Below are 23,889 nucleotides of genomic sequence, written 5' to 3'. Positions count from 1 at the left end.
TCAACCACTTTCACAGCCTTTTCTTCAATGTGTGCATGATTCCATGCACATGTTATATTTCTATTGAAACCGTCCAAGAAGCAGTCATTGCATGCAAAAGTAGTAGTACGTGTCATCAGCTGTCCATTACCCATACCTACAAAGCATCATCGAACCTTTAAGTGGTTTGATTTGTGCATTTCTTTTATCTACTTATAATTTTGTATTGGTGTATGACTCTTCTGTCACAAACTCGTACTTAATACCCCTTTCATCTTTCTTAGCCCACGAAAAGAAATCATGAGCATATTGAATTAGTACTTTGCCTTGTTTCACAGCATTATCCGCATTCCTTTTAGAAGTGCCGCCCACCCCATCGCATGGGCCCTTACCATGCCCTGCTTCGAAGTAATGCCAAGATGCAGTGACTCCAAAGCGTTCATCAAAATGCCATATTAGGTCAAAGATGGTTTTGTTTCTATACTGTGATGATGGGGAGTCGGTCCAAAAATGAACACTTTCTACATTTGGCACCACTAGAGACATCAGCTTATCTATGATTGTGATCACCATTACAGCGTTGCGATTGAGGACCTCAGAGATGAACACATAGCTAGTGTGCTTTAGCTCATTATCATCATTCCTGGAATAGATCACGGTAGGATGGAGAGTCACCATGCAACTGTTCCAATATGCTGATTAGATTTCTTCAAGTGTGTTGCATGTATAGTTCTCACTGAAATCCATTTGTACAAGGACATGATTCTTTGGTAATTTATCTTACATATCTTTGACGGCATCATACTGCTCTTTAATCCGTTTTACGCGACCCTTTAACTCCTCAAACTCCGTCAGTACAGTCTCTATCAACTCTTGCCTGCTCCTCTCAACATCTTCAACCCTTTGGCGCTCCTTCCCATTATTCAGCTTCACACGTTTCCACTGTTGACACTTAATCTTTTCTTCACTGGTAGGTAACTTTTCCAGAAGTTCACGTAGCAGCTCAGGGTTTTCCTTGTACTGATCACAAAACTTATCTGTGTTTGTGCATGTTGTTATATTATATTACTTCATGGACCTTAACAAAAAACAAAAGTTCTATTGCCTCGATCACAGAAAGACATTTCGTGAGGCAAAGTTTACTGGACAAATGTGCTTTGGTCTGTAACTGTAAAACGCTGCTCGTCCAATTTTGAAATTTGACTCTGCTAAGAACTTCTGGTGAAGGTTATGCATATAGTCATTCAGGACCCTTTTCTGGATTTTCTCTGACGAACTTTTACCTTTCACTGCATCAGCCTTTCCAGGCATCATCCTCGAGTTATCGTCCTTCTCTAAAACTCGATCACTTCTCTCTTGACAAGCTTAAGTCGTACCTTCTTAAAGATTTCAATTGACTTGGAAGCAAAGGACATTTCCTGTTCAGCTGTGTATGCTTCTCTAATGTTGACATCATACGATACCGTTTCATGACTCTTCCTGAAGCTACTCTGTGTATGATCTGTTTTCTGTTGCTCTTGTTGCCTTGGGTTTCTTTAGCCAGCTTTACTTCTAAACTTAAACGTTCTCCATATATCAATTTCTTTCTCACTTCTTGGACACGTTTTGGATATATTCCGGATTCTTTTAGGAGTCTATCTGTCTTTTCGGTTGGTGTATTTGTGATAGGTTTCACTTGGTTCTTTTTCTGGTCATATCTCTGAAGTCTTTTTTGTGCAGTCTTTAACTTTCGTCTAAGCTCTTCATTTTGGTATTCTAATGTTTCAACTCTTCGATATGCTTTGGACAATGCTCTAGACACTCGTTTCTTTCCTGATGTTGACTTTGACTTAGATTGAAAAGGTAATTTGACAGTTAAAATGCCGGTTGAGCTTGTCAATTCATTCTCACTTGACTGCATACTCGTATTAGGCTGTGGTAATACTTCATTTCATCTATCACCAAGGCTCTCCCCATCACTCCCTTTCTGCTGTTGTTTCTTCTTTCTAAACCTTTGTTGACATTTTCTATTCCTCTCTGTAACTTTCAATTGATTATCTTCATCCATCTGTGCCATCGGTGTGAAAAAAATCTTCCTACGGTTACACTCTTGCCTTAACCACTCTTCCTCTCCTATCTGGTGTGTCTTGCGCTCTCTATATTATCGCATACGCTGCGCTTTTGATTTCGACATCCTGAAACAAACAGAAGGGTTAATGAAGTATTTGACATGCAGAAAATGGGTTTTACTAAACATAAACCCAAGTTACAAAATGGTAAAATTTGAAATAATGGAAAAGACAAATTAAAAGTAATGGACGGGACAATGGGATGATCACTTAAATGCTAATATTGTCATGATTTTACAATATGTTTAAACAGACATAATATAGAACTGCTGTTAAAATTGCACTGTACTGTGTTAATATGCTCTATGTTTCCTTTTAGCAAAAGTTATGTGTAGTAAAATTGTTCCATGCCTCAACTAAATTGTATTTGAAATGAATAGTATACATAATTACCCTCCCACCTAAATATTATTTCAACATGGCTAAAATGACATTCAATATCATATGTTTATGTAAAAACCATTGCCGAAGTGCCGTTTATAGAAAAACACACATTTGTGTCTTTTAAATGAGGGTATATTATTAGATAATTGACGGGACACACCGAGTAATTGACGGGACAGTTTTGTTTATGTATTTACACGTGTTATGTGCCTGAGGCAGTAGAACAAACTATGCAAAATGGTGTATACACATTGTAGTTCCAGTGACATCCGGTGCCACGCCCCCCTGCAGAGTGGTACCCGGCTTGCGTCGTTAATGTGACGGGACCATGCTGCATGATGTGGAGCCAAACGGATGTACGCAGATGCCTGATGGGATGACCATGCTCGCTTGCTACCAAGTCCGCGAACGTGTGTAGACGTGTTCCCTGAGGTAAGTATTGCCAGGAAGATAGATGCCATTAGGTAAGTATTTCCAGGAGGATATATAAGTGTAAGCCTGTGACGTAAGTATTAGCCTGTGACTTAGTGTCTTGCCCTGGAGGTTTAGCCTGTGCGTGGGGTAGGTATTTGCAGGAGGATCGGTTGTCTGGAGCCGACGACGATAGCGGACGAGCGTTTCCCTCGAAGAGTGTATTGCCGAGGACGACCGTGCCATCCTGACAAGGTTTACAGTCGATGCTCATGTGAGTGTATTAGTCAAGTGTCGTTGTTAGTAGTTGCTGTAATTGCAGGCAAAACCCACTGATGAGCTAACCTAAATAAAAACCACAACATGTTCAACACAAAATAAACATATAATGGTAATTATTTAAAAATATATGTAGTAGTAATCGGCGTTCAATCACTTACCTATATTTATGAAAGTTGAAGAGAACTGTAAAGATCTTGAAATTCTACCGCCATTCAAACGTTTGTCAACATTCGGTTTAAGTTATCCCCACGCACATAAATTGACCTCATTTTACAACTTCTCATGGCAAATAGACAGTATTCTTATTTTTCATCACAGACCTTTATATACCCCTGTTATCACCCCATGCCTTCTAGTACGCACTACAAACCTTCTGCTGTACCACAGATTTCCACTGGACAACCCTGTAACCACTTCATGTCTCCCATCTCTTGCCACATACCTACTGCAGTACCACAGATGTCCGCTGGATTTCCCTCCTGGGTGCCACCCCATATACGCGACCACTTCCGACAGGCTTTTCAGCCTGGCCCCCTGCAGCTCCTCAAATGAACAAAGGTCCACCTACCTGGTCTGCTGCCCACCCACCCCCGCGCTTCACGGTCCCCTATGCCCCACCAACCGGCTCCCAGATGACAAACAACCAAGATACCAACACACAGCCAGAACCTCTGAACCATTTTGACCAAGCCTATAGGCTGCCAGGCAACCTGCAATGCCGAGATCGGGGTAACTCCACATACATGAGCGCAGAGCCAATACAGATTCAGCAGGACAGGGTATCGTCCTCGCAGGGACGAAGCCTTACACAGTATAGTGCGGGCCAAAGTGGTAGCGCAGTGACGCGGGAATCTCGCCAAAGAAGCACCCCCCTCGGTGGCCCTATCGGCGGCGGCAGACAATATCACCACCATTCATCCACAACGAAAAGAGTCACCTGGCTTGACAGAAAGAGATGCAGAAGTGATGTTAAAGATTGGAGGGTGATGAGACCAAATGGCACCACAGCCAACCACTCGACCCCAAAAAAATCCCGCACTACTCATGCTGACATTATCAACCTTTCAGATGTGCAAATGACCAGTAATTCTGACATCCTTGAACTCCCTCCATCACCTGCTAACATCCTCCATAGTACAACCGAACAGAACAATAACCCTGACAATTCAGTCCTCATCGCACATCGCACAGAAATGACGTTGGTGACCAAGCCTATAGGCTGCCAGGCAACCTGCAACCCCGAGATCGGGGTAGCTATACATACCTGAGCGCAGAGCCAATACAGAGTCAGCAGGACTATGTATCGTCTTTGCAGGGAAAAAGCCTTACACAGTTTGGTGCGGTCCAAAGTGGTAGCGCAGAGACGCGTGAAACTCGCCAAAGAAGCATCCCCCTCGGCGACGCGATACATTCACCAGATGGTAATCCTGATAGGAGCACCCAGAGAAGGCTCGATCCTGATGGATATGTGGAAGTGGACACCAACCCAAACTCTGCAGCTCTTTTTTTATGCCAGGGCCGGTCTTCTGCAAAGATAGACCATCCGAGCATTTCCGACAACGCAAGCCCAATAAATTCACATCACAGCGACACAAAAAAACACAGCCCGTAACTCGAGCAGAACCTCTCTGAGGTTAACCACCCTTAATGTTAAAAATGTGAAATCAAACCTAGTTTTTGTCCAGGATCTCTTAAAGAACTGTGACATATGCTGCATCCAAGAGCACTGGCTATTTCAATTCCAACTCCCACAGCTCAACGACATAGATGAAAATGTTATCTCTCATGCTAAAGCAGTAGACTGTAGAGACCCCATATCCCCCCTACAAATACCGCGAGGCTACGGAGGTAACGCTATCCTGATGAAGAATAACTGGGACCTAAAAACTGATCTCCCTGAGGATGGTAGTGATAGAATAATCGTCATGGAGATAGCTGCTGATCCAGATATCTGCATTATCAGTGTTTACCTACCCTGTCGGGGAAACAACTCCAAAGATAAATTCTGTGAGGTAATCTTAGAAATCGAGGAGCTGCTGGAAAAATACAGCGAGACTCATGCACTCTTCATCTGTGGAGATTTCAACTCCTCCTTGTCTAGGCAACCTCCCAATGACAGAGACCAAACTCTCAGAGATCTGGTAAAGAAGCATAACCTCCACACAGACCAGGATGGTGAGCCCACCTTCTTCCATGCAAGCGGAGAGCAATCCGCCGAGATAGACTACGGCTTGCTTCAATGGAAAGAACGGACTGAAACAATCTGTAAAATCCCGTCTCTGGTCCACTTTTGTAGTACCAAGAATGTTATATGGCCTGGAGGTCCTACCCTACAGTCAGGCCGATCTCAAAGCCTTAGAAGTATTCCAGATAAAAACCCTAAAGCAGGTGCAACACCTGGCAGACAGGACTTCTAACGTTGCTGCCCTGTCTCTGTTAGGTACTTTGCCTATTCGAGCTCAACTACACAAAAACACACTTAATTTGTACTACAGTATAATGCAGAATTCAGAGACAGTTGAATACAAGGTGGCTGAGAGACAGCTGGAAATGAAATTGCCAACAGATCATAGTTTCTTCTCTAATATTCGAAAACTTCTCCATACATATAATCTACCGACAGCGTACTAACTCCTCGACAGCCCGCCTGGCAAAGAGGTGTGGAAGGCCAAACTAAATAGTGCTGTGGACCAGCATACCATTGCGACCTGGCGGGAAGAAATCAAAGAAAAACCTTCCTTAAAGAACATTAATACAGATGCTCTCTCTGTTGGAAAAACCCACCACCTGTACACCTATGTGAGGCCTAACAAAATTGACATCCTAAGAGCAGAAACCAAAGCAAAGCTGCTGACAGGAACCTACACCCTACAAGCTAATAGAGCTGTTTTCAATCAATACGCTGTGAATCCAACTTGCACACTTTGTAAAACAGAACCTGAATGCAGAGTGCATTTTATAGCCAAGTGCCCCATTTCCGATGCTGTGAGAGACAAATTCAAAGCCCGTCTCCTTGAGTGCCTGCGCCTCCACGGGAGAGAAGATCCGCTGGAGCTTGTGAATAATGCAGATAGCTTCACACAGCTGATCCTTGACAGCACACATCCAAGTGTCAACAACGGGCACCTTCCCTCAGAGAAGGAAATAGAATCCATAGAGCTGCTGTCCAAAGAGTACATTTGGTGTATCCATCTCCTTCGGTGCCGCGAGGTAGCAAAGGGGTCATAATCACTTTAAGGGTATTGCTAACGTACAATTCATTATCTGTCGCTATTAGGGATTTTTAGTTTTATGTATACGCTTTAAATTTTTACCCTTATATGCGTTAGCCACTACTATGTTTTTAAACAAAGATCGCCCTATTCTATAGACTGTACTTTACGGAGACACACTAGGCGACGATTTCTGTACATATCTTTTTTATCGTGCCAATCCGGTGATCCGTATTATTGTTCAAGTCGGTGTATCAGCTTTTTCTTACATTTTATCGTGATGGACACTCTTTTTAACATCCGGCTACCTAATATAACGTACATAGGCGTGCTTTTATCGCGAGCGTATATAATTATGTGATTTCTTGTGAGGACTCATTCTGTGAGACAGCATCCGACACTACCAGAGGCCGCCAACCTCAAACTACCAAGGGCAGAACTACAGCTCTACACCTTGGGTACCTCGCAAAGTCAACGGGGGAATCTTACAACTACAACAACAACAACTACCGGCAAGAAACGAGCGCTATATCAAGGTACACGTGTGCCCTTCGTCTCCTCGATTATGTCCCGCTCATTACTTAACTTTCGTTTAAAATGCAAAATTGACCAGTTTTCTCCCAAAAAGAATAAAAAAGGAATGTCTACAATATGAATATACTTGTTAGCAATATAAATTTGATTAAGCATATCCGATAGATGCATATTACTTATTGTAGGACGCCTTAGACTGACGGACTCGTCCATTATTTTTTGAAAATTACGGAACAAAAAATTAAAATTAACGCACTGGTGCGTGAATTATTATCATTGTACACACTTGTTTGGTACTATTACAACATAACTACATACTTAAGCAATAAATCTGCGCATTTAGCACTCGCTACTTGCTACCTTTTGGAGATGATTTAGTGCATCATCTCAATGACTCTTCTATTACCCCCGTTCACACATAGACGCCGCTTCTACTACGATCAAAGCGTGGCCGAAAACGTGGTCGATCGTGACAAATCGCAGGTGAAACGTAGTGGAGGTCTTCATAAGCGCAGTATGATCGGGGTAGAGTCTTCATGATCGGAGAGCTCTACGCTCTCGCCACGCTTATTTTGAACATGCTCAAAACAAGCGTAGCGGGATCGTGTCCAACAAGAAACAAGAAGAAGTCGAAGACCATTATTTGCCAAATTGCTCGATTTAGACACCAATCGGTCTCGATTCGCCCCGATCCAAACCGTTTGCAGATCGTGGCTTGATCGGGATGATCGTCGTAAAGTCGCAGCTCTGTGAGAACGGGGGAGGGGGGGGGGGGGTTACTTCACATTTGGCGACACATTCAATCAGCTCGATATTTTTTCAAAACAATGTGTTTTATTAAAAATTACGATTTTATTGTTTGTAAAGCATCTCAAACTTGCTTAAGAAGTATATTCGCTGCGAATGAACAAAAACTGTCACGTGACCCCAAAAGTCAACGTCAGTAGGCGTTTTACGAAGGAAAACAGCCGCACCAGGTAGGTTTTTTGTCAATATCTTCGCTGATCGTCCTCTGGCTTTCATACGACCTAGGGCGGGCAATAAGGCATGCATAAAGCTTGCGATCGGTATATCACGCGTTGTGTGTGTTGCTTTGGTTTTCGAGAACACTTCGGCGCAAATTTTCATTTAAGAAGCAAACGTCAGTAGTACAACATACAAAGAGTCAGTTGAGAGAAACTCTAGCAAGAGAGGAACGGACCTTTATTTACGACCAGACAAAAGGAGCTAGTGTAAAGTCTTAAAAAGTTGTAACAAACATTTTGAAGAAAACATATTTGTAATGGTTATATTACATAGAAAACACAGACTGTTCAGAATGTGATAAACCGAACAATTTATTTGTATATTGAAAAAATAAAATAACCCTCAAAATACAGCCTTGTCGTAATTCCATTAGACATTTAAATACATCACTAAAATAAATGATGAGTTAGCTTACTAATGTTTTTACGTTCATATATGGCTTGTAGAACTGCCCAACCAACATTCAATTTACTAAAGAGTAGGAGACCTCGGCATATTGAATCTATTGGAACAAATATTGCTCAGTCATACGAGAGAAAAGTGTACATATATTTGAGTTTGCACCAATTAACTTACAAATACAAACAAACAAAAAAGAGATAAGAAATGTGTAAACGTTGCATTTAAATAAATTTTAGGAGGCTCTTCAGTAAAATATACACAACTAGAGTTGTCCTTTACATACTGAATCCGGATAGTGCAATCTATAAAATCGCCCTTTTTTCATCAATGGCGACACACGACACACGAAGCGATACGTGATATTTTGCGCGATACTCAAAGCGACGCACGATATTTTGCGCGACACACGAAGCGACGCGCAATATTTTTGCGCGATACACGAAGCGACACGCGATATTTACCACAATATATCGCCTTTTGCGCTACCTACACGAGGGCGATAATTGTGGTACATTCTCGCGCGTCGCTTGTGTGTCTGGCAATATATCGTTAGTCGCTTTGAGTATCGCGCAAAATATCGTGTATCGCTTCGTGTGTCGTGTGTCGCCATTGATGAATAAAGGGCGAGATTATAGATGGCTCTATCCGGATTCCATATTTACATCTAGTGAAACTAAGGATTAAACTTTCGAACCCACGCCCGCATGTAATAACTCACACAATGCACGCGCTGAGCGCTTGCAAACACAGCATATGACGTCATGTTTTGCACACGGATACACAGCAGAGCGAAATATTTACTCAACGACGCAACACACTTCTTAACAAACCAGCAAAACAGCCCCAGCATATTGTAACATGTTATGTTATTACACGTAATACTTAACCACCTACTAAATACTTAATCACCCACTATGGCATCTATTTTCATTAAGCGATTATCAACGCTGGCGACGGGCCTTTCATCTCGGGGACCCATTTCGGCAGGCGACTACAATTTGCACACATTGCTGTTTGATTTCTTCCGGACCAGAACTACATTATCTTTTGTTTTTCTTTTATCTTTCACGTTAAACCAACTCGAGTCTATATTTTGGGCACAAGTTTTGGTAACGCAAACGTTTTTGTCCCTCCACTCTCAATTATCCGTGCACCGTTTTTGAAACCAAATTAGCAATCTGTCCTAAGTAAAATATAATGTGTTTGTATTGAAATGCTTGTATTTGATTATCTTGCATTTGGGGTATTTTAAATAGTAGTAATAAAACCGTTGTCTTTACAATAGTCCGGATTGTCTCGTGACAGGTAAATGCTTGATTTTCCATCCGTTTTCTGTTCAATATGAAATAACTAATGCATTCCTATGCATATACTGTATATAGCGCAATTCATTGCGAATGTATATTAATTATGTTAAATAAATCGTATTCTGAGAAAACTCGGCATAATGCATGTGCATTAAGTGTCGTCGCAGATTAGTGTGTGCAGCCCGCACAGGCTAATCAGGGACGACACTTTCTGCCGAAATTGGATAACAAGAGACTTCATTTAAACGAGAAATTTCATGAAAGCGGAAAAAGTAGTTCCTGATTAGCCTGTGCGAACTGCACAGGCTAATCTAGGACGACACTTTAAGCACATGCATTATGCCCAGTTTTCTCAGAAGATGACTCAAATAAAGTACGCATGTGTATGCGATGTTTTTTCATGTGTTATGTGATGAGTTTTTTGTATATGTTATATGAAGAGTGTTTAAAGTGAGTTGTTTTAAATATGGGATCTGCTCAATATCGTCGAGGTCAGATTGGACGATCTTTCAAGTATGAAAACTAGTGTTGGAATAATCCATTAATGGCTTTCAACTCATCGCCTGGATCAACTAATGCATATGCTTAAATACAAAAGTTTTTTTCTATATTAGATATTTGTCAACAATTGTGTGTACAATTTTCCATTCTAAATCGCAACCAAGAAATGGTTGCAGCACCATTTGGTAGAAATATGGTAGTTATTGAACTAGCCGGTGGGACGAGGTGTTATAATAACATATTGTATACCAGATGATGCTATGAAAGTACCGTATGTTTTAATCACATAGCATGATTTTCTCAGACGTCAGCCCAGCAGGCAGTTCTGTCAAGTCACGAGACATCTGAAACGTTTGGCATGCGCTGTCCGACGTTGTCCACTGAGTGTGATGGTGGAGTGAAATACGTAACGCGCGTTAAAAGTAACAAATACATTTGGACCGTGCTATCTGAAAAAGGGGTTTAATGCATATGCGTAAAGTGGCACCCCAGATAAGCCTGTGCAGTCCGCACATGCTAATCTGGGACGACACTTTCCGCCTAAACTAGATTTTTGCTAAGAAGAGACTTTCTTGAAACAAACAAATATCATAAAAGCGGAAAGTGTCGTCCCGGATTAGCCTGTGCGGACTGAACAGGCTAATCCGGGACGGCTCTTTACGCGCATGCATTAAACCCCATTTTCACAGAGCACGGTCCATTTCTATATAATGAACGCTGCACATTGCACAGTAAACTTGCATACAATGCTAACAACTAAACTGGTATAAAATAATGGAAAAATTCCCCTAAATAATAGGATGAACACATATGCATTTGCTACTACATTATTGCAAACACGATTACCGGTATTTACACTAGTCATTTATCACCGCAAATATTTTCTGCTCTGTATTAGATACACATGAATGGACACCGTTATACAACTGTGCTAGATTGTTGTTATATATATATTTTCCTAATGATATATCCAGAAAGTATTTCATTTCTATGTCCTGTCAATTGTTTTCCTTTTTTTATAACGCTGTAATCAAAAACACCGGACTTGTAGTAGACAAACAAAAATTGCACGCTGCTCTACTCAAGTACGTAAATCAATCTTCAGTCAGAGTTGTCGTTCCTTGCTCTCATATACAATCTGCCATCACAAGAAAATCCTTCCAGATATGTTACGTTTTATTTATTTTTTATTGAAGTATTATAAAATAAAACGTAGTATCGTTTCCTTTTATATTTTGAAAATAGTGTAATCCTTTGGTATACCCACATCCATTTCATTTTGCGCCAACTTGAGCATGATACGCTTTAAGTTAATTAAAAAAAAAACAATACGTTTTTTGGTTGGACGTAACTTTGTCCATAAACTTACTGAGCACTTAATTAAAATAAGTTTTATGGCTGCTAATCCACCGGATTTGATGAATAAACACACGTTTTCATCTCAAATGTATATGCTTGTATACGTGTTCGGAAATAGAAGCAGAAAATACATGACAACGCAAACTCTCGAATTTCATTGCACATACATGTAAACACACGTTGTTCTTAGTGTTACACTTAATACAATAACAAAGTAAACACGTTTAAACATGCCCTTTTTATTAAAAAAAATGCAAGTAATTAGGTTTTGAAGAAATACTTGTATTCTTCCGCGGACTAAAAGTTAGTTAATGCACACTCGTGAAGTGTGCTGACGCATCCGTGTGTCAAGGTGATATACAAAGGCATCCCTTTGAACAGTGGTTGATCAGCCTACGTCGCATAATTACCATCAGATAATGTAGGATTTTAGGCAAAGTGTGCCTCTTATGTAAGCGTACCTAAACAGTACCATACATAGAGATCAAAGGCCGCTGTTCGTGGAGTTTTGAATAACGTTATACATTATAAACATCTTTATCATACAGAGTATCAGTTCATATGCATTATATGCATTTATACTGTCTTTTCAAATTAATTTAAATAACAACTTTCCCTAGCTGCTCTTTGTTTTATATGACTTGATAAGCAATTAAAATGCCAAACTTTCGATAATTATATTTAGAAGTTCGTGCCTGTATGACTGTTTCTGTTCACGTTTTGCAAAGCAAAATAATGTTAAATTAATAAACATTTTTTAAACAGCAGTTTGTTACTATAGATGCTCCAACCGAAGGCGTTGACAAAATTAATGGCTGCATTCACAATCTTTATCAGAGTCAAGTATCCGTACATTTCAGCTTCCGTGGTTATAACCAATGTAATAAATGGTATGACGAAAAACTCTCTTATCATTTGAAAAATAGGTAAAATTTGTAACATGCAACTTCCCTATTTATTCTATATCGGACAATATTTTGCATAACAATCCACAATTTTATGATAGAGGCATCAACGAAATGGAGGTAGGATTTATGCTGTCTTTCAATTATTTTTTCTGTATGTTTACATACATTATCTGTGGTATATGCTGTTGTATAGTTTACATGTATTTTAATCAATATTTTTCTTCATTTATTTTGAAAGAGTTTGTGGCTTTATTTCACGTATTCTTCTCGAATCTCAGTGCATGATGTTGGAGTGAAATGGTTATATAAATGAGCCGTGCTCTTTGAAAAAGGGGTTAAATACATGTGCGTAAAGTGTCATCCCAGATAAGCCTATGCAGTCCGCACAGGCTAATCAGGGATGACACTTTCCGCTATATGGTATTTTCTGTTTAATGAAAGTCTCTTCTTATCGAAAATGCAATTTAGGCGGAAATTGTCGTCCCTGATTAGTCTGTGTGGTCTGCACACGCTAATCGGGGACGACACTTTACGCACATGCATTAAACCCTCTTTTCACAGAGCACGGCTCATAAATTATATGTAGTTTGTGTTGTTATATAGTTTACATTTTACATGTACATACATGTTTTTTGATCAATATTTGTGTTCCTTTATTTTGTAAGAGTTTTGTGGCTTTATTTTACGTATTCTCACTGAATGTCAGTACATGATTTTAGAGTGAAATGATTTGATACATGTAGAATACAATAAAAACACAAAAACTTACACACTTTCTACCAAGATGTTAAAAACCGGACGCCCAACATTGACTTATAGATCTACAATACATACATAATGCATAAGACCGGTGTAAAACGAGAGACATTTTCATATGTAGACTACACCATGGTTCTTTAAGAACAGACCAAATAACACTACATTTGTATACAGCTTTACGATAGCTGTCTGATATGTAGTAGAACATCGACTAGTTTCAGGGAAGACTCACGATACAAGATAGTTTTGAAACCAATCGCTATTTACAATTATTGTTGTATTTGATATGTCATTTTATCAGCATGCAGGCAAACTCGATCAAAATATGGGCCGTGCTCTGTGAAAAGGGGATTGAATGCATTGGCGTAAAGTGTCGTCCCAGATTATCACGTGAAGTCTGCACAGACTAAACAGGGACGTCACTTTCCCCATTAATTTTGCCTCAATCACAAATAATCCGGTCGCCGGCCGATGTGTCCAATCTCCAGGCATCGGGAAGACTAGACATGTCGGAGCCGTCCGCCGTCCGACGAGTGACAAAGTTAAAAACCTCAGTCACAAATAGACACAGATCAGCGGCCGACGTTTTTTTCCGCTCATCGGACTGGCGCCGGCCGATGATCGCACGCACATCGGATCATTTGGTAGCATCGGGCGGCGTCCAGATTAATTTTTTATATCACAATTTGTTTTACCCGACATCGGGCCCGGGAAGGATTCGAGTTGAGATCGAAAAAAGATCGGAGGATCAACGAACGGTTATCGCCCGGCGTGCGCCCGACATCGGATTCATTGTACGTGTATCAGAACGAGCATCGTCCGTCGTGCATCGTGCGGAGGCCCTCCGGCAATCAGACGGTCGCCGGCCGATGTATATGCCTCTGGGAAATACCTTTACTTTTGCCAATACACGTTCAATTAATCCGATGTCGGGCGATCGCCGGGCGATACCCGTGCGTTGATCTTCCGATCTTGTTTCGATCTCAACTCGATTCCTTCCCGGGCCCGACGTCGGGTAAAATTTTAAGTGAGACTTAAAATTTATCCGGACGCCGCGCGATGCTACAAATTGGCCCGGTTTCCGTGCTATCATCGGCCGGTCGCCAGCCCGATGAGCGAAGAAATACGTCGGCCGCTGATCGGACGGTGATCGGTGTCTATTTGTGACTGAGGTATTACTGGTTTTTGCTAAGAAGAGACTTTCTGTACGCGAAAAATTCCATAAAAGCGGAAAGTGTCTTCCCTGATTAGCCCGTGCGAACTGCACAGGCTAATCTGGGACGACACTTTACGCACATGCATGAAACCCCCTTTTCGCAAGGCCCGGCTCATTTAGTTTCATGCAACACTATGCAACATGCATTCATGTTGTTAGCTCGGCTTTTAATTAAACAAACGGAGAAAGACTAAGTCATGATGCCAGCATCTATGAGGTAAAAACTCGAGACGTCTCGAAAACGGTACACTTCTTATAGTCCTCTACCGACTTTGTTCAAATTATGCCCCTAGGGTCAAGTTTGACCCTGCTCCGGGGGTCACAAAATTAAACACATGCTTATATAAGGCCTTTTTTGTGAAAACTTTACAAATCTTTTTGTCAATAACCGTATGGCATAGGGCTACCAAATTTGGTATGTAGTAACATGAAATAGTTCTCTTCTTAGTTCGTTCAAATTATGCTCCCTGGGGTCAAATTTGAAACTGCCCCGGGGGTCACAAAATTGAATATATGCTTATAAAGGGCTTATGTTGTGAAAACTTTACAAATCTTCTTGTCCATAACCGTATGGCATAGGGCTACCAAATATGGTATGTGGTGACATGTAATAGTTCTCTTCTTAGTTTGTTCAAATTATGACCCTGGGGTCAAATTTGACCCTGCCCCGGGGGTCACAAAATTATACATATGCTTATATAAGTCCTATTGTGGGAAAACTTTACAAATCTTCTTGTCCATAACCAGCCGGCCTAGGGCTTTCAAATTAGGTATGTAGTGACATCTAATATTCCTCTACCAAATTTGTTCAAATTTTATCCCTGGAGTCAAATTTGACCCTGCCCACGGGGCCACAAAATCGATTATATGCTTATATAGTGCCTATTTTGTGAAAACTTTTAAAATCTTCTTGTCCTTAACCATAAGGCATAGGGCTACCAAATTTGGTATGTAGTGACATCTAATAGTTTTCTACCAAGTTTGTTCAAATTATGCCCCCTGGGTCAAATTTGACCCTGCCCGGGGGTTACAAAACTGAACATACGCTTATATGGGTCCTATTTTGTAAAAACTTTAAAATTCTTGTCCATTACCATTGAGCCTAGGGCTACTAAATTTGGTATGTAGTAACATCTAATAAACCTCTACCAAATAATGCCTCTGGGGTCAACTTTGACCTTGCCCCGGGGGTCACAAAATTGAATAAACGCTTAAAAAGCGCCTATTTTGTTAAATCTTTAAAAATCTTCTTGTCGAAAACCATTCGGACTATGGCAACCAAATTTGGTATGTAGTAACATCTTAAAGTCCTCTACCAAGTTGTTTAAAATATGCCTTTTGGGTCAAATTTGACCCTGACCCGCGGGTCACAAAATTGAACATTATATACGCTTATATCTTGCTTATTTTGTGAAAACTTTAAAAATATTCTTGTCGTTAACTCTAGGACCTAGGGTTACCACATTTTGTATGTAGTGAGATATAGTAGTCCTCTACAACGTTTGCTCAAATTATGCCCATGGGGTTAAATTTGACCCCCCAAAAAATAGGGCCTATATTTAAGTTTTTGCACATGCCGAGAATATTTGTTTCAGCATTTTTTTCAGCAGTGGAGCGATACAGTGCCATCATGGCCCTCTTGTTATGTTATGCTTTCCGGTGGTTTATAGAGAAATATCAGTGAAATAAAAACTGGTTTTTCTCTGTTTTAAAGAGTGAAAAATAACAGTGAAAAATATCGATATTTTTCACTGTTAAACTGTGAAATGACGTCATTTTTCGACGAAGTTACGTCATAAATGCAGCGAAATTATCAAGTTAAACTCTTTTACAATGTAAAAAAAAACGGTAAAAAAAGCATAAAATATAAATAAAATTTGTTGAATTCGATGGAATATCGATTTTATTTCACTCGTGATTCTAAAAATACATATTGTATATGATCACTCGTGAAATAAATTCGATATTCCATCGAATCCAACAAATATCCTCTATGAAGTCAATTGGTGAATAAATGAAGAAGTTATGTTAAAACAAAATTTTGGGTAGGAAAAAAATTTGGGTACGAAAATTTTGGGTACGAAAAAATTATTTAAAAAATTGGGTGCGATAATAAATTGGGGTAAGAAAACAAGTTTGAGTACGAAACAAAATTCGGGTACGAAAAAAATTTGTGAACGAAAAATAATTTGGGTACGAACAAATGTGGGTACGAAAAAAAATTGGGGTTAGAAAAAAAATTAGGTGCTCAAATTTGGGTACCAAAACATAATGCAAAAAAAAATTGGGTACAAATTTTTTTTTGGGTACGAAAAAAAATTGGGTACGAAAAAATTTGGGTACGAAAAAAAAATTGGTTACGACAAAAAAATGGGTATGAAAACAATCGGGTACGAAACAAAATTGGGTACGACAAATTTTTGATCCGAAAAAAAAATTGATACGAAAAAGAATGGGTACGAAAGAAAATTGGGTACGAACAATGTAGGGTACGAAAACAAATTTGGAGGTACGGGGAAGTACCTCGCGATAAATTTGAAAGAGGACTGGAACCAAGCTGCCTTTACCTTTATCAATGGCCCTGGGGTGGGTAATGTGGGCATGGATGGTCGAGATAGACAGTGTTGTCATAAGAGATGTTCAGTATTAATTTGAAGTAAATTCGTGAATAAATGAAGAAGTTATGTTAAAGCAAAATTGTGGGTGGTGTGGTTGTCCGATATCTCCTCCTACACAATTAGCACTAATACCTTGAAACTTACACACATGGTAGCTATGGGCATATGTGCGACGGTGCACTATTTGGAATTTTGATCTGACCCCTGGGTCAAAAGTTATTATCATGTGCTTTGTATGTTGTTAGTAAAATGAGTTTTTTTACCCATTTTACCCATTTATTTACCCATTACTTTTGACGCAGGGGTCAGATAAAAATTCCGTCGCCGTCAACGTCGCACATATGCTCATATCTACCATGTGTGTAAGTTACAAGCTTCTGTGCTTATAGTGTTGGAGGAGATAGTGGCCGAACGGACGGACAGAAAGATGGAGATCAATACAATATCCCTACGCTTTTAAAAGCGTTGGGATAAAAGCACAGTATATTTTAAGACAAACGTTGAAGTTGTCGTTGAAAAAGAGTAACTGAAAAACATACACACTTATCGCATGAATTGTAAATGAATTAAGATTTTTACTGAATGGTTAATGTTTGTCTGAAGACAATACACTGTATCATTAGCTTTTCTAATTTTTCTTTTTGTCACTACTTCAGTGTACTTTTGTCTAATTTCAGAAGTTCTTCTATCTGTCCTCGGAGGACATCATGGTGAACCCATCAGTCGTTTCCATGGGCGACAGGTACCCGCTTCGCGATCCGAGCCCGGTTACTCTTAACGACAGCTGTCTAGACCCGCTGGAATCGTCCTTTAGGAGGAAGAAGAAATGGTGAGTTTGAAACCACACATTTGACAAAATCCTTTTCATATGCTACATGTCCATAAAATGTTATGTCTTGGGCACAATCCAAACTAGAAATGACGCGGCAGAGGCCGACGCGTACCTCCACGCCGCATGTTTGATCCAGGGGGCGCCCCAGGGTTGGTAATGGGACCATGCATAGTTGAGATTGACCGTATTGTCATAAGAGATGTTCAATATCAATTGTAAGTAAATCGTTGTGAAATGAAGAAGTTAATGTAAAATAACATAAAACAAGAGATGTGTTTATCAGAAACACAATGCCCCCTACTGCGCCGCTTGGATTTATTTTAAAAAAATCATTTGGCAGGTTCATTTATTACCTCCCTTTAAAATTTATTACTTCCCTTGGATTTGTTTTTTTTTTACACTGAAAGATGACTTTGACCTGTCCATCCAGCTGTGTGAGATATACATGCATGCAAAATAGCAAGTTGCTATCTTCAATATTGCAAAAGTTATGGCCAATGTTAAAGTTCATAAAATAAAAAAAAATAGTGAAAATCTCTGACCCGGCCCCACCCCAACCCCCATAACTTTTGACCCAGGGGTCAGATCAAAATTCCAAATAGTGCAGGATCGCACATTTGCCCATAGCTTACCATGTGTGTAAGTTTCAAGGTTCTAGTGCTTATAGTGTAGGAGGAGATACTGGCCAGGACGACCGGACCACAGGCACTCGGCATTAGCTACTACTCATCTACTCCAGCTGCTACCCCCTCCAAAACTCTCAAAACCGTCCATAAGAAATACAAAATAACATGACGAAAAAGTTAGTAAAAAAAATAATTCTACTTACTTTTTTGTCATGTTAGTGTGTATTACTAATCGACAATTTTGAGAGTTTTCGAGGGGGGTAATAGTTGGGGGAGGGGGGTAGTAGCTAATGCCGAGTGCCTGTGGGACGGATAGACAGACAGACGTACGGCGGAGACAACCACAATATCCAAAATATGGGGATAATTACACCGATTTAGTGTGACAGAATCTCAGTCAACCTAATTTATGATGATCAAATCTCAGTAAATCCAGAATGGCGATGAACACATCTAAGTCAAGCCCATTTACGCTGACCAAACTCGGTCAAACCATTTTACGGTGGCCACATGTCTGTGAGCCTGGAAGCAATGCAATTCATAGGGTTTGAGTGAATATTTATAGGAGGCGGGAAAGTTCTTTGTCATATCCAAAAGTATGCATACAGTCGTACGTTTTAATGTAATTATTTCTTTGAAATTGTTATGATTGATTTTTAGTGTTTTTCACAATTGAGTTACACGTGTTTGTTTATAACCGACCGGTTTATACATGTAACTTTAAAAGAAAACTCGGATGCATAATTAGTGTGTATTCGCCTACTGTGCTGCACGGGGACAACACCAGTTGGTTTCAATAGTCGCTTCCGTCGCTATGAGCGTTCCCTTTGTATTTGTACTTCACTGAGAATAAACGGTATCAATTAGCAGCAGAACATATCTGAAGACATACACCGTTGCTAATAAAGCAAAATTAGAGGACAAAGACAATAACAAAGCAATCGTAATGAAAATGTCTCAAATTCCCGACCATGCGCAAACCAGTTTTCTCGAGGATATAAATGCTGTAGCACACGTCAGCCCCGTCGAATTCGGACCGTTTAAATTTTAATCCCGTTTATCTCACGTTTGGCATATTTTTCACAGCATCAGAGGCATGCAGGCTCATTTGTGCGCCATTTGATGAGACCGTCCTTCCGACCGAAGTCAGATTATTAGTGATAATTGTTTAAGAAACGCATTATTTTCTAAACTTATCTTCTTGACTATATACGCGGTAGATAACACTGTTTTCTTGTCCGTCCGACTCTCGGAGGCCATATGGGATTACTAACAGAGTAAGTGTTGACCAGTTTAGATTGAATACTAATTAAGGACTATTTGGACTTATTTAGACAACGGGGTCTTATTTGGATTTCATTCGAAATTTATTATTTGTAGTAAGTGACTTTGTTTGGTATGTAAACTTAAAGGGACTCGTTCACATATTGCCGGAATAACAATTGACCAATTTGTTGTCACACATTCAAGCAATAACACGCTTAATCACGTTTATGACGGAAACTAAAACTCACAATACAGCTTTCGTTTTTGTGGTAAATCATCATGCGTTTTTTTTTAAAGCTTTACGAACGTGAAACGATTAAATGATTTGAAACGATTTTGTAGTTTGTGTTTGATTTGTTAACCACGTAGATCACTTATATACAGAATACAATACATAGTGGCGTTGGTCATACTCTTTTAATTCAAAGAACACTGGTTCGAGCCCGGTTGTAGACACACTTTTGTTCTTTCTAAAATTCTTTTTTTTTCATTGTAGCAGAGCTCTACAATTTCTTTCGTCATAAAACAGCAATGTTTGGCATCTACCTTCACAAGTCAATAATGCCATAATCTGTGAACTCGTCTCTTTCATATCTCATTCCTTTGCACTAGGACACTATTTGCGCATTGAAAAACAATGGACGCAGGTTCTTCAATAGCATTATTGTATGTCACATTATATACTTTGGTATGGATTGTATGGTTAATTTACGGTATTTCCTTAGTTTTTGTTATGACATGGTTTATTAATTTATTAAATTTTGTTATCCAGGCTAGGAAAACAAGTCAGTAATTTCAGATGATTGTGTTAGTTATCGAGTCGACACTGTATATGCAATAAACTTATTGCGTTATTATTAAAAAGGCAATGGTTTACTTGCATAGGCAAAACGAAAATTCCGATATTAAATAATTACTTACGGTAATCTCATTGTTATTGGACTACATATTCATTCATATGTATGATTCCATATTAGCCCAGGCGAGTTTGATATTGTATGAACTGTATGTGGCAAAACTAATATGCTCAAATAAATAATACAGGTTTATATACGATATTCTTTCAACAAATCATATACACAGTCTGTTTTAACAGGCTCAATTTGTGAACAAAACTTGAATTTTCTTGTAGCTTCGAAGTGCGAAAAACGTCAACATAGATACGTTGTTTCCCTAAATACTATGTATCCTTACGTTGCGGACCACAACTTATCAGGACAATATCGTATAAAAACCAGGTTTAATATACACATTATCTTATATTGTTAATAGAAGTTTTAATGTACTTTTGATGACTAATACAGGTGCTTTGCATTACTAAGTTCGTAAATTGGAACTAATATATACCACAATATTTTGCTCAGACAAAAGACGTTTTAAACATTCCTATAATACGGTTATTAGTGAAACTAGATCAAATAATGGTACCATGATAACCTTGTTAATTACTGTTATAAATGCTAAACACATAATACGTTTAAGATAATTTGTATTAAAAACGAAAAAGTTTGCTAGTCTGTGAAGTTAATATCACATGTACAATGTAAAGTATAATGAATATGACTGTATAATGCATAAGTAATTTGTGTTAATGTTTAAACAATCGGCCACTGGCCATAAATAACGGACCTCGTGTTAATAACAGTAATACGAACAATAAAAATACTAATATTACTACTATTCCTAATAATAATAACAATATCATTATTATTGCTTATAATAATAATAATAATAATAATAATAATAATAATAATAATAATAATAATAATAATAATAATATAATAATAATAATAATAATAATAATAATAATAATAATATTATTATTAATAATAATAATAATAGTAGTAGTAGTAGTAGTAGTAGTAGTAGTAGTAGTAGTAGCAGTAGCAGTAACAGTAACACTAGCAGTAGCAGTTGCAGTAGCAGTAGCAGTAGCAATTCATAAATATATATATGTGATACTGTTCACACTTCTTAACCGATTACAAAGGCGAAATGACGTCACACAGTGGGCGACGGCTGTTCTCTACATTAGCAAATCATCGTCGCATCAAAACAACTGTCAACCACAAAACTGTTAATTAAAACACAAATATACAGTTCTTAAGGGTTAAAGCCGCATTGTATTTACATCTGTGGGGAAAAAACAACCGCAACAACTCGTAAAGGAGTTGCAGAAAAATAACTAAGGACGTAAATACCCGTATTGGCGCGTCGGAAATTGCTTGGTTACCATGGCTTACCTTTCACCATCAGCATTTCTCATACGAAGCAAGATGTAGACAACCTACTTTCTAATACGCTTATTCTAGTTTCACTGCTATGTTAGTGTCATTAGAGTCTAAATAAGCACACGTTGAATTGGTTTAAGCGTTAAACAAATAAGATGAAACGGAACTTGGTAGCTGGAAATGTGCAACTATGCACACAAGTAAACACGGTCATTTATCACGATGCCACATGAGTAATTCCGTGAGACACAGCCATATTATATGACAATTAACAATTTCTTTGACTTTCACAAATGATAAAAAATGTGTCATAAACTGCCACATGCGCTAGCGAAAAATGCTTGACGAGAAATTTTAGTCACATTAATAAATGACGTGGTTTAAGTTTTGGTAAGCAAAGACCTATAGAATACATAGAATGTAACCTATAGGTCTTTGTGGTAAGTAATACACAAATATATTTGCGAAAAAGCATACTAGGCCAGAACCACATATATACCTGTTTAAGGGCAAAATATTGGTGAAACATTTATTTAGAAACAATTTTGATGCCTGCGAAAAGTGTTTTTCACTTCAGACTGCTTCCTCGGACAATATCAATTATTGTATTACATGGTTCTTTCAACAGTTCCATTCACCATGTACAAGTTGAATTTATGTTCTGTTTTTGATATGTGCTATTGCTCGAACAATAACATGTCTTCATAGACATTCAAACCGTATAAACACTTCAATACACGTATATACTTATATATTATATAGCGGTGTTATTGCTTGAACTATCGAATTTATCATACTCTATGTGGTGTTTTCTTGTTTTATCTACCCTTAACATAGCTTAAAACACAATATGCTGTAAGCGTCATTTGGTCATTTATAGCAGGGGCGGCGAAATCTCAAAAAACTATACTTGTCCACGGACAACCATTTAGGAAATTTAACTTGTCCGTTGCTGAACTACACTTGTCCGTTAATGTTTATATAAATTATAAACGCATTTATTGATTAATGTAAAACAATGTGGAATATACCAAAATGAGAATGATTTGCTAGTTTTGTTTATAGTTGTATTTCAATAGTACATTCATTATAGCAGTATATTATAAACAATATAAAGACTTTCTAAAACGTTTAATCTTGCAAAGCTAGTGTTATTAAAACATGTATTGAACATAAGTACATCGTTATCTTAACAAATTAAACTAGTCAAATATGTCGACCTCATCAGACTGAGGCTCTGCGCCGCTACTGGTAGCAATTTGATTATCATCAACTGGTAACCATTGAAAATCTGTGAGCCAAGTTTCTTGAATAGTTCTGGTGCGTTTACTTAGATCATATTTTTTATCATAATCTTTCTTAGTTTTTTTGGGAGGTGGACTGCTCAAAGCTTCGGGTTTCTGCTCCGTTGTTGAAGTTTAAAAAAAACTAAATGTTCCATTTTTACCATTAAAGTCGTCTTAAATAACAAGGTAGACCGTGTTTTGATTATCTTACTTTGATACTTTTTATTTCCGTCTGATTGTAAAAATAAAGAAACCAGTCTGCACACTGTCTTACAGTCGGGCCGAATGTTTAAAATGCGGCATGCCTCCTGGTCTCTTACAGAATAAGGGAGATCACTGCGCAGGAGAGTGCCCGTATTTTAGCTTGATTGCTCCGCAAATAGCACTGACAATGTAATTGCATGTCAACATCCGGTTTTGTAAAACTTAATTACCGGTACGGATTTAATACAATGTATTTTTTTGTATACCTGGGCCCGACAACTTAATTGAAAAAAATCAGTTGCCCAGACAAGCAAATGTACGACTCGGGCAACTCGGAAATTTGATTTCGCCACCCCTGTATAGAAGCCATTAAAACGTTACAATATTAATGCTAATACAAACTTAATTTATGTCATATATTGTTAAAACATACCAGCG

At 38.8% G+C, this 23,889-nt stretch overlaps 1 protein-coding gene across 1 annotated transcript in view; it reads left to right on the top strand.

Annotated features, from left to right (window-relative positions):
* The first annotated feature begins 12,383 nt into the window (after nt 1-12,383).
* Nucleotides 12,384-23,889, top strand: part of LOC127882197 (chitin synthase chs-2-like) — a 56,654-nt gene continuing 45,148 nt past the window's right edge. The window contains 2 exon segments of the mRNA XM_052430712.1: nt 12,384-12,530; nt 17,684-17,835. Of these exon segments, the coding sequence (XP_052286672.1) occupies nt 12,525-12,530; nt 17,684-17,835 (158 nt within the window). The 5' untranslated portion in view covers nt 12,384-12,524.

The sequence above is a fragment of the Dreissena polymorpha genome, chromosome 5, assembly GCF_020536995.1.
Source record: "Dreissena polymorpha isolate Duluth1 chromosome 5, UMN_Dpol_1.0, whole genome shotgun sequence".
NCBI classification, from domain to species: domain Eukaryota; kingdom Metazoa; phylum Mollusca; class Bivalvia; order Myida; family Dreissenidae; genus Dreissena; species Dreissena polymorpha.
The sequence above is the reverse complement of the archived record's forward strand: the minus strand, read 5'-3'. Positions and strand labels throughout refer to the sequence as shown.